This window comes from Corvus kubaryi, unplaced genomic scaffold (assembly GCF_017639235.1).
Source record: "Corvus kubaryi isolate FWS band 111438036 unplaced genomic scaffold, C.kubaryi_AGA036_p1.0 134, whole genome shotgun sequence".
NCBI lineage: Eukaryota > Metazoa > Chordata > Aves > Passeriformes > Corvidae > Corvus > Corvus kubaryi.
Genome location: NW_024580668.1, coordinates 11,511,243 through 11,523,986, shown reverse-complemented (window position 1 = coordinate 11,523,986; position 12,744 = coordinate 11,511,243). Strand labels below are relative to the sequence as shown.

Genomic DNA, 12,744 nt, shown 5'->3' with positions numbered 1-12,744 from the left:
GGCCCAGCCAGGCTCCTGCCATGTGGGAAATGTGCTCACGCGTGAGCCGCATGGGCGGCGAGAGCCCCGGGCGTGCTCAGCCACTGTGGTGTCAGCTGCTCACGCACCTCCTGCCACCACCTGGCCTCGGCTGTTCTTAGGACAGACCCAAAACTGCTGCCTGGAAAGGGTCTGCCTGGACATATCTTCCTTTCTCAGGAACAACAGCAGCCAAAACTGAAAAAAAATAGCATTTCTCCCTCTGCCCCAGCTTTGCTTATGCCATTTTAGAGAGGAATGGCACTTGAGTAAAGACAGCATTTTAAATCTGGTTTTGAGAAAATAGATTACATTGGAGCATGAAGTTTGGGGAGAGCGGCTGTGCAAGATAATCAGAAAAAGACACCCTTTCATCAGAAAAAAATTCTGGTATTTGCAGGGATTGTTCAATATGGAAATGCTCTTAACTGCTCAAGCAGATGGGTCTGCAAAAAACTTCCATGAGAACATTTCATAATAACAGGGCAGACTGCCCAGCCCTGCCCATGCTTAGCGTCACTATCTCCCACCACAGTAATGTAAAATTCCCGAAGGAGTTCTGGGAAGCCTGAGGTTTCTGGAGCAGCAGGTTTACCAGAAAGGTCAACCCCACCATCACCATGCTTAAATCCCCTTGCGTCACAACATGGATCAAGAAAGAAGAAGTTGAGTAATGACAGAGCTCAGCTTGGGAGGGGCTGGTGAAAAAGTCTTCCTAGTGTGTTCAGAGATATTTGGCAGCACTGAGAGAACATTGTTGAGAAAACCTGGGAACACAAAGCCCAGGGAAAAGAAGAATCTTAACAGTTTAATACCATCACTTCCTAAACCCACACAGCTGACTGCGACAACTGCATTAAAACCATCCATCAATTTTCCCCTCCAGCGTCCCCCATACACTTAGGTAGGGCCTAACAAAGCTCTGCTCTCAAATCCATCTCTGAGCCAAACCATCCCAAAGTGACTTGAAGTAGATTTTAAAAAGCTGGTCACATACCTAGGATGAACGGGTTCCTATTGCTGTTAAGAAACCCAAACCAGCTGTGTCAAAGCAGGAGCCCTGTGCTCTGCAGGGCACAATGTTCTATGCTCAGCCCCAGGCCCATCCCCTCCAGCCCAACTGACTCCAACACAGGCACTGTGTTAGTGTGTATTCTACAGAACAGCTAAAATGGAGCTTATTTCTACAGGGACACTGGGCCACCATCTGCTCTTTGATCAGGGAATCAGTCCTCTACTCACCTTTAAAAACAGCCATATGGACATGCAGCCTACAAAGCAAACACCCAACACCCTGCATGGCTGCTACTGTCCCATAGGAAAACCACATCCATCTTTCTGTCCTTCCCTCTCATTAAATGCACTCCCAGCTACTCTTTGTATCTGCAGCCTTTCAGAAGCTGAACAAATACCAGAGGCATCTAAAGAAGTAATATTTACCTTGTGCAGCCCAACCACTGTTCACTCTGCCATACCCTGAGTGATCTTACACCACAGAGCCCAGCTGGAGGTGGACACTGCTCCAAAACTACTCTTTAACTATCAACCTACCAAAATTACCTCCAGTTATCCAGCTCATGCCAGGCTATGCCCTAAAATCTACTTCAAGCCCCTTTCTTTAGGCAGTGGGATGCTCAGACATCTCTAAAGGAATCAACATCTCCCACCTCCCACTGCTGCTGGTTCATCAGCCAACATGGGCAAGTGAACTCAGTGCCGTGGGGTTTGTACAGTGTGTGCTCACACCTGAGAGCCAGAACACTCCAGGGGAACAGTTTTGGGGAAGACAGGATTAACAGCAGCTAACAAGTCCCTCTTCAAGGGAAATAGACTCTCATCCTGGAACACTTGACAAGATAAGTCATTTTACAAGTCATACAGACCACATGTGAATACCCTGCTGACGGTGTCAGCAGCCACTCTGTGCTGATGGGCTCAGCAAGGGGAATTTGCTCCTCTATGGCTTCACAGTTTTCCTACTTGCTTGATACTGAGTAACCATCAAGTCAAGAGGAAAAGCATTAACTCTAACTCTTACTTTCTGAAGTACTTTAAACCACAAGAGAACAACCAATGGACACAAACGACGGCTTTTTGACTATTTTATTTAGGGGAGAGGTTTTTTAAAGCAAATTTTAATTACTTTTTTTGAAACAAAATGATCATATAGCGTTGCAACAGAGATCATGCGCAAGACTCACCCAGCAGGTCACAGAGTTTGGCTGCCCTCAGCCAGCACTCGTAACCCCACCAGTCAAACCCACTGAATGCTGCAGAAGAATGTGAGAGTTTGACATGAGAGGAAACATTTGAGATGTTTACCATCAGTTTCTAAAGGAGCATGGACTATTTTTACCAGTCCAATGGGAGTAGGGCTTATATTCAGTACAAAACAGCTGATTCCTTGTTTAAACAATTTACAGTTGGGCTGTGGAACAGACCCTGGATGAAGCTTCTGTAAGTAAAATAATCAACGTGCTCCCTGCAGCTGGGAAATGCCCCATTTTGGGAAATAGCTGCATCTCTGGCTGGAACACTCTGCCAAATTCTGAAGAGCTTCTAGAAACACAGAAAGCCAGACAAGGCAATTTCAATGGAGGCTCAAACAATATCCATAAAGGTCATGGTAGGAAATTAGGCTTTTAATCAGATTTTTGGTGGACATTTCAACTCCATGCATCATAAACCTCCAGAGGTGACAGCCAAGTGTCACCTGCTGGAATGTCATTTAGGGAACATCTCTTAGAAGATGGTCAGTGGCATCAGGAATGGCAAACATGCTTCATTACCACTGAATGAAACATAAAACGAATGGTCTGGTTTGGAAAAGATCTTAAAGACCACCTGGTTCCATGGGCAGGGACAGCTTCCACCATCCCAGGCTGCTCCACGCTCCATCCAACCTGGCCTTGAGCACTCCCAGGGATGGGGCAGCCACAGCTTCTCTGGGCACTATCAGGTAGTCAAGTGTAACAAAGCAACCAGGAAGGCCCTCAACTTCCTTGAGGGATTCCCCCAAAGAAGGGAGGTGACATCTGTGAAAATGAATTCATGGAAAACCGCCAGGGTTCACGATTTCCTACCACACCTCATTTCGACATTTCCAAGTGATGTGCAGAAATGCAAACAGAGAACTGAAACCCTGCCCCAAAAAGGGGGAGGCAAGAGCTCTTGTGAAACCACTGGCCATCGGCACTTCAGCCCAGGAGCTCTGAGCACAGAGAGTCCACCAGGCACAGCAAGTGCAACAACCCACCAGAAAAATGCCACACTTGGAACAAGCACCCACTCACACCTCTTTTGGCAAAGCTTGAGCATTTTGTCCCCTAATTGGAGCAAGTCTCATCCACGTGGAGCCGGAGTCCTTGTCCACTGCTGCTCCATTCACACCAGGGGAGAACACACAAGCGATTCACACAGCTAAAATAATCAGGTTTTCTAGTCCAATGAGCAAACTGAAGGCTCTGATCTTCCATGTCCTGAATCCATACAGAAGTTCACCATCCTCTCCGTCCATGAACTCCATTTATCCACCTCAAGTTTCAAATCTCCTGCCAATATTTACAATATGCCATCATGGCACAACCACGGTGCCCTTCCCTACAGTAATCAAGTTTTCTTAAAACACAGCCAGTTGCCTGTACTAGCTGCAAGCAAAACAAGACAGAAGTTTCACAGAAATGGGAAAATCCAGGTGCCACTGTCAGTGCACACACACCCCTCATACTGCCCCAGGTAGTCATTGTACAATCACATCCCCAGAACCATGCAGAAAGGCAGCATTGCACAGGGTATAAACCAACATTTTTGGGTACGGGTGGAAGCAGAAATTCATGAAAAGTTATTAAATCCCTTGTGCTGGACCTAGAGAGCTGTCAGAGCAATGAGGAGGATGAGGAAAAAGTACTAAGTAAGAAGATAAAAGCTGTCACTGGTGTAATTTACGCAGCAGCGTTGCAGTTGTGTTCACAGCAGCTCAGCCAAGAGCCTCTTAGACTGAACCAAAGTACCATGTTGGGTAAGAACCACAGCTGATGTTTTGCCTCCAGGAGCAACATCAGCAGCAGGAGATGCTGTTTCTGGAGCACGTGGGCCTGGCCACCATCAGCAATTCTGTTTCAACATTGTCCTTGGCAGTCCTGCTGCTGACCCTGAAGAGTGACCACTGAAAGTGAGGAAGCAAAGGGCAAGGCTAAACCAGCTCCACAAAAACACTGTTCTTCCAGGCACACTTGAATTACTTTCTTGAACAACTTTTTGTGGGAAAGCTCCCGAAGGTGGTCTGAAAAGAGCCATCTCCGTGCGCTCAGTGCCACCGGCCTCGTGCTCGGGCAGCTCTGCCAGCAGCTCCACCACCTCTCCCAGTGACCCTGTTTCACTGTACCCCTAGGGATGCAAATCAGATTTACTGGTTCCCAGGACTCCCTCCATTGCCCTCTCTGGGCAAAGAGGGGCTGGCAACCTCCCAGCCCTTGGCACTGCAACCTTTTGCAAACACCACCAGCATACCCTGGCCAGCAGCTCTGCAATTCCACATTCAAGTTCCTGCCCCCCATCTGGGGCACATGCCATTTAATCCTGGGCACTTACGGACATCTCACTTGTTTATCTGGTCCAATACCTTCTGGATATTCCCTTGTATTTATATAGATGGATGCTGTATCCCTGCCAGTAGCAGCTACCAAAGGTTTCTGAGCAAATGGCTGGGAACAAACAGATCCAACAAAACCCAAATGAAAGCTGCTCCCCTGATTCAAGGCAGCTGAGCTGCTCTCCCAGGCAGGAGAGGTTAAACAACCCCTCTCCTCACTGCTCTGCCACAGAGCAACCAACAAAGTGTTGCCTGAGTTCCTTCTCTCTTAACAGATTTGACTTAACAGAGAAGAAAAATCCCACTCTGTCTCCAGGAGCAGGATTATGTGTTATTTGAGCTCAATAAAAACTACTTCCAGAGAAAATCTTCAATAACATGGAATGCCCTCCCATGGAGGCACAAGTCCAGGGGTGCTTCTGAGTGGGCAAAACCACAGGAGACCACAGACACTGGGTGATCAAGTGGTCACCAACATTTAATACCTGTCCCTTTCCTTCCTTGCACTGCATAGCAGAACAGCACGAGGCTGAGAGCACTTGCCAGCTCCCTGCTCCTGCCCTGCCTGGCATCCAGGGATGGAAGAGGCTCTGCAGAGCAGGAATGGGGCTTGAGATCTCCAAAACATCAAACTAATCACGCTTCCCAGCATCTCCCTGCAAACCAGCAAGTGTACCTGACAGGGATGAGTCAAATTCTGCTTTCAAGTCAGCCCTTGGAATGGAAAAACAACTTCCAGTGACTCTGAGCATGCCAAGTGCTTGAGTACCACAGTGCTCAATTTGCTGATTCACAGCATCCAGGAAAGCACACTCCACACATGCCTGAGGAGGTAGCTCGCTGCTCTCAAATCTTTATTTCATCCCTTTGGCACAACTGCTCACCTGGGAACTACCTTGGAGATTTCAGTAGTAATGAACAGGATGGAGGATGCAGCACATGAGTCCAACAGAAACACTTGGGTCAGAAGAACCTCAAGACATGACAGGAGAAAATAGGTCTCAGCACGCACATATAGAGCCCTTGGTAACAAGTTTTAGATCATGATCCCTGTTTTTTCCAGCCCCTCAGGCCAAACCGAGAACCTCAAACCCTTAAGCTGGAATCACCATGCTGCCTTGGGGCAGCATCACCTTCTTATCTCATCCCCAACCAAACCCACAACAAGACAACCAGAGCACTTACATGAATTTAATTTTAAACCCATCATGACCTTGCTTCAAACAGCCCACAACCAAAGTTGGAGACTCCATTCACTTATGGAGAAGGGAGCTACACCTGAGGAGAAGCTGTGAGTCCCTCCTGTCCCAGCCTGTACTTACATACGAGTGTCCAAACACTAACCAGCACAGCACTAACCACACTGCTTGGTGACCGCCTAGAACTGGGAGAGGAAACATTTCAAAGAAGCCAGGAAAGCACTTGACTTGGACATGTCTGAGCTACTACACTACTCCCTGTTTTAATACCATGTTTCTGTTGATGCTCCCTCTACTGCCACTCCTGCACTACCCACGCAGCTCAGTCAGGGAGGGCCCCACAACACAGGGATGTTCCCGTTTGGAGGGATGAGAAATGCTGTCTGAAGCACCCAGTTTTGTCATCCCCTCCCACACTGGCAGATTTCACAAAGGCCACCAGAAAAGAGCTACACTTTCCATGATAGAATCTACAACTATCATTGCCTTGAAGATTTATGAAGATTTACAGCTTCGTAAAATACTCATACATTCAAGGTAATTTATTACCTATTTTAGGTGCACATAATGTGCCTGATCTCCAGAAGCAGAGCATTGTATTGTTCAGCCGTGCTTCCAAAATAATTATTATCTGCCAAAACCAGCAATCTATTCCTTAACACGCACAACAGGGAGATGACACGGAATGCTGAGGAGGCACCCCAGAAAGGGCTGTGTGGGGCCACCCCTTTTCCCATAGAGAATCCCCATCAAGAAAAGAGCTGTGCTGAGCCTGGGTAGTGCTGTGGGCATGAACTAAACCATGCACATGCCCGCAAGTGTGGATCAGTAAAAGCAACCTTCCCAGTTGTGAATTTTGTTCTTTAAACAAACTGTGATTTAGTCGTGTACTTTCATCACCAGAAGAGCCTTGAAAGAGACTGCATCACTGGAAGGGTAGCAAGTCATCCAGGAAGTTACAAAAGAATTGAAGGGTCAGCTTGACACAGGAAGCCACAATCTTGAAGCCAGTGGAAGCAGCAGAGCCAACTGCACCATGTAGAAGCCAGCTCCAATTAAGCACTTGGAAAGGCTGGATGCTAACAGCCAGCATCCTCTGCCACAGCATCTGTGCACATGACAGATGTGTGGGGTGGTTGGTTTGTTTCTTTTATTTATTTTAAACATGCTCTTATAGTTGTTCGGTTTTTTCTTACAGAAGGTTTTATTGGAAGAAACCTCAAGGCTACAAGGCCCTAAATCCATGATTACATTTTAAAGTCAAATCATATAAAGAAACCCAAACCAAACAAACCACACCTCCTAATTTTATATTTGCATGTCCTGTTTGTTCCAGGCCCAGAAGAGGCACTTATTATTTTGTTAAACAAAGCTCCAGTAAGCTCTGGCAGCCTTTACTCTCTTTATTGCTCCTTTCTAGATGTGTAATGTCATATGCCAATATAAAAAAGCAGAAAATGAATACACTCTCCCAGAGATGGCAGAAGCCAGAAGCACCCAGCTAAGCCCCACCTCCTTAGCTACAGCGACTCTAAAAACAAAGCTCTTCCTCCTGTCCCTGGTCCCACCAGGCACTACCAGCACTGCAGCTGGGGTAACTGGTTTGAGAAACAGAGGCACAGGTTACACACAGAACAGGCCTCACCCAAGTATTTTCATACCCTGGGGTCTAATTAGAGAGTTTTGCAACAGGTGTTGGTTTTTTTTCATTCCCACCTGGTTATATTTTCACCTCCACAAGCTGCCCAGGCTGAAGTTTATACGAGATTATTAACAGACGCTTCAGCACAGAACTAAGGGCTGTCCAAGTGACTTAGGCATGTCTACAGCAGGGTGAAGGAATACTGTGCTCCTGCCCTAATTAACCACCCAACACAAAGTCCCCAGCACTGCTGCAAGTCCCCTTATCATCCCAGTAGCTGGTCCGGTCCCTTTCCCCTGCAAGGCCCACAAGAGTCACCAGAGGTACCCACCTGCACAGCAACTGCTGTTACTGACCTCAGCCTTTGCACACCATTATGAAAGAGATTTCACTTTTGAGAGCAGCACTTTATCAGAAGCATTTCCTGGAGCTTCTGTTCCTTTTTTTAGGCCACATCAACAATACCAAGCAGAGAAAGAGGAATCAGAAGCAACAAAACCAGAAATATTTGTAACATTTGCAAGCAGCCCGAGATACCCTAGTGAAACAGGCAACAGGGAAAAATCCGTGTTTCCTACCAGCTCAGGATGGCCATTTTGAACGACACAGTCCTAACAGCACCATGAAGACGACACCATGACAGCAAACATCACCTATGTACAAGTTCTGCAACATTAGGCAATCCCATGTACTGCCCTTTGTGCTGAAAACGCAATTCCATGTGTCTTGGGATTAGACCCTCTGAGTGGAGCCAATTTGGGCAGTCCTGGGCTGCTGGTGGTGCAGGAACCTTTAGAGCAGCTTGGCCCGATGAGCTGCTCACTCCCTCCCATGCATGCAAGACTGGAGACAGCCACAGCCAGCAGTTCTGAGTTTTGTCAGGACACATCGCTTCTCAGAGACACTCAGCAATGCCTCCAAACATTATTCAACTTTTCCCTAACTTCCTCCTCTCTGAAAGCAAAGACCATGGTCCTGTACCTTTTCAGAGCTCTCAGAGCTGGGCAGTCAACAAAATCTTGTTTTAAGTTCAGCACCTTTGCCATCTAGCAGGCTAAGACTTTCTTAGAAGCAATCAAGTGGCTCAGGTGTTCAAAAATAAAAAAACAAACCTCTTCAGCTTTCAGAGGCTTTAATTTCTTTTTTGACCTTTTATACAGTGTGACAAGTCTCAACAAGTTTTAGGGAGCCAGGCTCATTCCAGAGTGTTAAACACAAAACTTGAGAGGACAAGATGACAGCAATTAATTATTGTTTTGTTTTGAAGAAAACCACCTGCCCAGAGAGGAGGAATTTTATGAGTTGCAACCCTCAGCTCTGCTTTCTCAAGTCCTCAGTGCCACAGGTTTGCAGGCCAGTGCCACACATGTCGCACCTCTTCCCTCACTCCCACTGGCATTCCCAGCTGACAGCTCCACACTACAGTGCCTGGTCACCTGTGACAGAGCCACACTAGGAGAGTTTACCCCAAAACAGTCAGGGGAAACTCTCTGCTAAGGAGGAAGAGAGACTTTATTTTTTTGCACTGTGAACACCATGACTGACAGCCACCCACCATTTTCATATCCACTCCAAGCTTTGCTCAGCATCACAAATACCCCCACAAAGGCTGCCAGAATAACCAACAAGAAAAATGTTCACCAAGCCCAAATTAAAACTGTAGGCTGCTGCCTTGCTGTCACACAAAGATTTATGAACATGAAGAACTCAGTCCCTCAACAAACCCCAGCACAGGACCAGCACTGGCTGCCAAATGACTTTGTTTGCTGGCACACCTTTACCTGCATGAGTTTACAAAGGAGTTTTCATTCAGAAACTGCAGTCATTTTACATCAGAGTGAGCTAGAGAATCTATTTAACTAGCAGGGAAGTAAACACTTTCCAGCATCTCACCTGTGCCTTATCAATATGATTATCTGCTAGGCAGTGTGTGTAATTCTTTCACTGAAGCAGAAGGGCTATGGATAGAAACTGTAGAAACTCTATGAACCCAATTTTACAGCCACAGACACACTGGTATAACCATGTTCCTTTCAGCAGCAGAGTGGCTCCCCGTCAACTTTACACCAGGTGACTCAGGGGGACCTTTAGCTGCACAATAAATCACTTAGAGTATCTGATATTTTTATTGCAATGATATTAGGATTTCTCCATCTGCTCTGCTGAAGGGAGTCACCATATCCCAATGAGTTATTGCATCCCTACTATGGGGTACATTTAATTGTGCTTCTGCCCTGCCACATACCCAGGCAACAAAACACCAGTTCAAGGGAAACAGCAAAATGCATGGGAGAGCCAGACACAGCTCTGTCTGAGGACACAGCTGTGGTGCCAGCTGAGCTAGTTCAGCAGGAGAGCATTACTTCTGGAGCTTGGACATCACCAGTGAAACCTACTTTGTCTCAATATGAAAATTAAATTTCACATGGATTTTAACACTAGTAACTACTCTGGTAAAAAAAACCCAGAAACATACTTCAGATAGGGTTGCAAGCAACTTTTCTTCCCAAAGGTAGAGAAGCCAGTCTTTCTGAAAGCACCACACATTCAAGTGCAAGAAATCGACACATAAGCTCAGGTATTAGAACCTTTCTGCCACAGGAGTGGAAACTTGCCAGACCCACAAAACATAAACACGGGAGATAATGGGGTTTATTAGCTTCGAGCTGTCGGATGTTGGCTGTTCCTCATCTCGTGCCTCTACCCACATCCACCTCGTTCACCAGGGAGTTGTGGCACCTGCCTCGCTCCTGTCTGACCGCTCTGAGCTCTCAGCAGGTACAACTGCAGAGGCAGAGCTGCGAGTCAGGCGCTCCCCGCTGCTATGCCGGGCACTTCGGTGCATCCCAGGAAGGGGAGAGAAGCTTCTCGGGAAGGGCAGAGAAGCTTCCCGGCACAGCTCTTCCCAAGGACACTGCAAGCAAACACGTGCTGAACCTATCTAAAGATTAGCCCCTCTCAGGTTTTATGTTTTCATTCACCTCAGTAGAAATCGACACTGTTTGTATACTTTAGGGTGCTATTTACACATCTTCTCCACAACAATAAAAACAGAAACTTACCAGTAAAAAGCAACTTTGTCCCCAAGCTTCTTCTCATTGACATTTCTGTCCAGGAGATTGTAGCAGATGTTGGTGGTCGCTCCTTTCATCCACTCGATGAAGATCTTCCCCTTGGTCACGTCGAAGTTGTACTTCAGGAAGGGGCCCGTGTGCTGACGCTTCCAGTAGAACTCTTTAGCGATGTCCCCCCAAAATTCTGCAAAGGCAACGGGCGCCGGAGCCCGTGAGCGGGAAACAGGGATGGGGAAAGCAAGGAAAGGAAAGCGGGGATGAGGGAAACGGGGATGAGGCACGTAACATTCGTGGCGACACGAGGGGCACCCCCTGCGCACCTCCCACGCGGGGGTTCGCGGAGGGCTCCCCACAGCCCCGCGGGCAGCCCCCGGAGGGCCCGGGCAGCCGCCGCCCCGCCGCGCCGGCCCCGCGCGGCCCCGCTCACCGTGCGGCTCCTCCACGGAGCGCTGGTAGAGGCGCTGGTAGTGGGGCAGCGAGGGGACATGGGCCGCGGGCAGCAGCTCGGGCCGCGGCCGGTAGAGCCGGGCCTGCTCCCCCGGCAGCACCATGGCGAGGCGCCGGGGCTATGCGCGGGCGGGGGCCGCCCAGCCCCGCTCCGCCGCCGCGCCGAGCCGGGGGCGGGCACGGCGGGCACGGCCCGCCCTCACGGCGGAGCGGGGCGGCGGCCATGTTCCAGAGCGGCCGTGTGCCCCGCCGGCGGGGGCAGCGTGCCGCTGGTGTCCCTGTATCTCTGGTGTCCCCTGTGTCACTGCTGTCCCCTTGTTTGCCGTGTCCTTTCTGTCAGCGGTGTCCTCTGTGTCAGTGGTGTCCCCCTATCAGCCAAGTCACCCTGCAGCCATGTACCCTACTCGCCGTGTCCCCCCCGTCAGCCGTTTGTCCCCCACCAGTGGTGTTCCACTACCAGTCACGGCCCTTCTGTCAGTGGTGTCCCCCTGCCGGCCACGTCCCCGCCATCAGGGGTGAGTCCCCACCCTGTCAGCAGTGTCCCCTGTCAGCGGTGTCCCCCCGACAGCCATGTCCCGCTGTTAGTGCTGTCCCTGTCAGCGGTGTCCCCCCGACAGCCATGTCCCGCTGTCAGTGCTGTCTCTGTCAGCGGTGTCCCCCCGACAGCCATGTCCCGCTGTTAGTGCTGTCCCTGTCAGCGGTGTCCCCCCGACAGCCATGTCCCGCTGTCAGTGCTGTCTCTGTCAGCAGTGTGCCCGTGACAGCCATGTCCCACTGTCCCCTGTCAGCCCACGGCCCCCTGTCCCCCCACCATCAGCCCTATCCCCCCATGCCAGCAGTGTCCCCATTTAACTGTGCTGCCCTGTCAGCCACCTCTCCCTCGTCAGCAGGAGCTGTGTCCCCTCCGTGCCAGTCCCTGCCACTTTGCCAGGCGAGGGGAGCAGCCCAGAGCGCTATCCATGAGATCCAGCCCAAACACAAGCCAGCAGACATGACCAACACTCCATGCCTTGTCCCCCTGGAGAAAACAACTTTCATTTGGATCCATGACCCTCCACTTCCCCTCCACTGAGCTGTGTGAGCACAGCAAGCTGTGGCAGTTCACGGAGCACCTTTCTCCTGCAAGAACATTGTACAGATCTTTTGAGGTAGTGAGAAATTAGGCTTTTTCTTTTCTTTTTTTTTTTTTTTTTCACTTTTTTTCACCAAGAAGGCAGTCAAATGCTGGAACAGCAGCCCGGAGTAGGAGCAGGGTCACAGTCTTTAGACAAAATTCAACAAGATAAGCCCCTGAGTAACCATGCCCATTGGAGCAGGAGGCTGGAGCTGGGGTCTCCCAAGGACCAACGTGATTCCAAGAGTCTGGTCTCAGAGCAGGAGTTGCCTGTGGTTGTACCTCCTGCAGCAGACCCATTGTCATCTCAATCCTTGACATTAAGCCCACCTGCCCCTACAGCATTGCCTGCCCCTATGACATTGCCTGCCAAGAAGATATTTCTTAGGCAGGCTGCCAAAACCTCAAATTCCTCTTCTCCACTGGGGAATATCACCCTTTGGAGCAAAGCACTGCTGTGCCCAGGGAGCCACCTGCCCTGGGAATTTTGTGCTGGTTTGGGCCAGGGCCAAGGTGGCACACTGTCAGTGAGCAGGTACAGCCTGCTCTGGTATCCTTGGGTTTTCCATGGTTCTGTGCACTCCCTGGGAGTGTTGCCTGTAGGTTACGGGTGGGTTCGGTCGGGACGGAGACGGATGGAGATCTCTATAGGCAGGTCT

The 12,744-nt window shown here is 49.4% G+C and overlaps 1 protein-coding gene across 2 annotated transcripts in view; it reads right to left on the bottom strand.

Moving 5' to 3' along the window:
• ACSS2 (acyl-CoA synthetase short chain family member 2) overlaps positions 1–11,118 on the bottom strand; it is a 31,534-nt gene extending 20,416 nt beyond the window's left edge. The window contains exons 1-2 of one of the 2 annotated variants that reach the window (XM_042050585.1): positions 10,952–11,118; positions 10,513–10,708 (exon numbers count right to left, since the gene is read on the bottom strand). In XM_042050585.1, coding sequence (XP_041906519.1) covers positions 10,513–10,708; positions 10,952–11,075 — 320 coding nt within the window. In that variant the 5' untranslated portion in view covers positions 11,076–11,118. The remainder of the gene's footprint in view (positions 1–10,512; positions 10,709–10,951) is intronic. The other variant, XM_042050591.1, reaches the window with a different exon arrangement.
• Between the last annotated feature and the right edge of the window lie 1,626 nt (positions 11,119–12,744).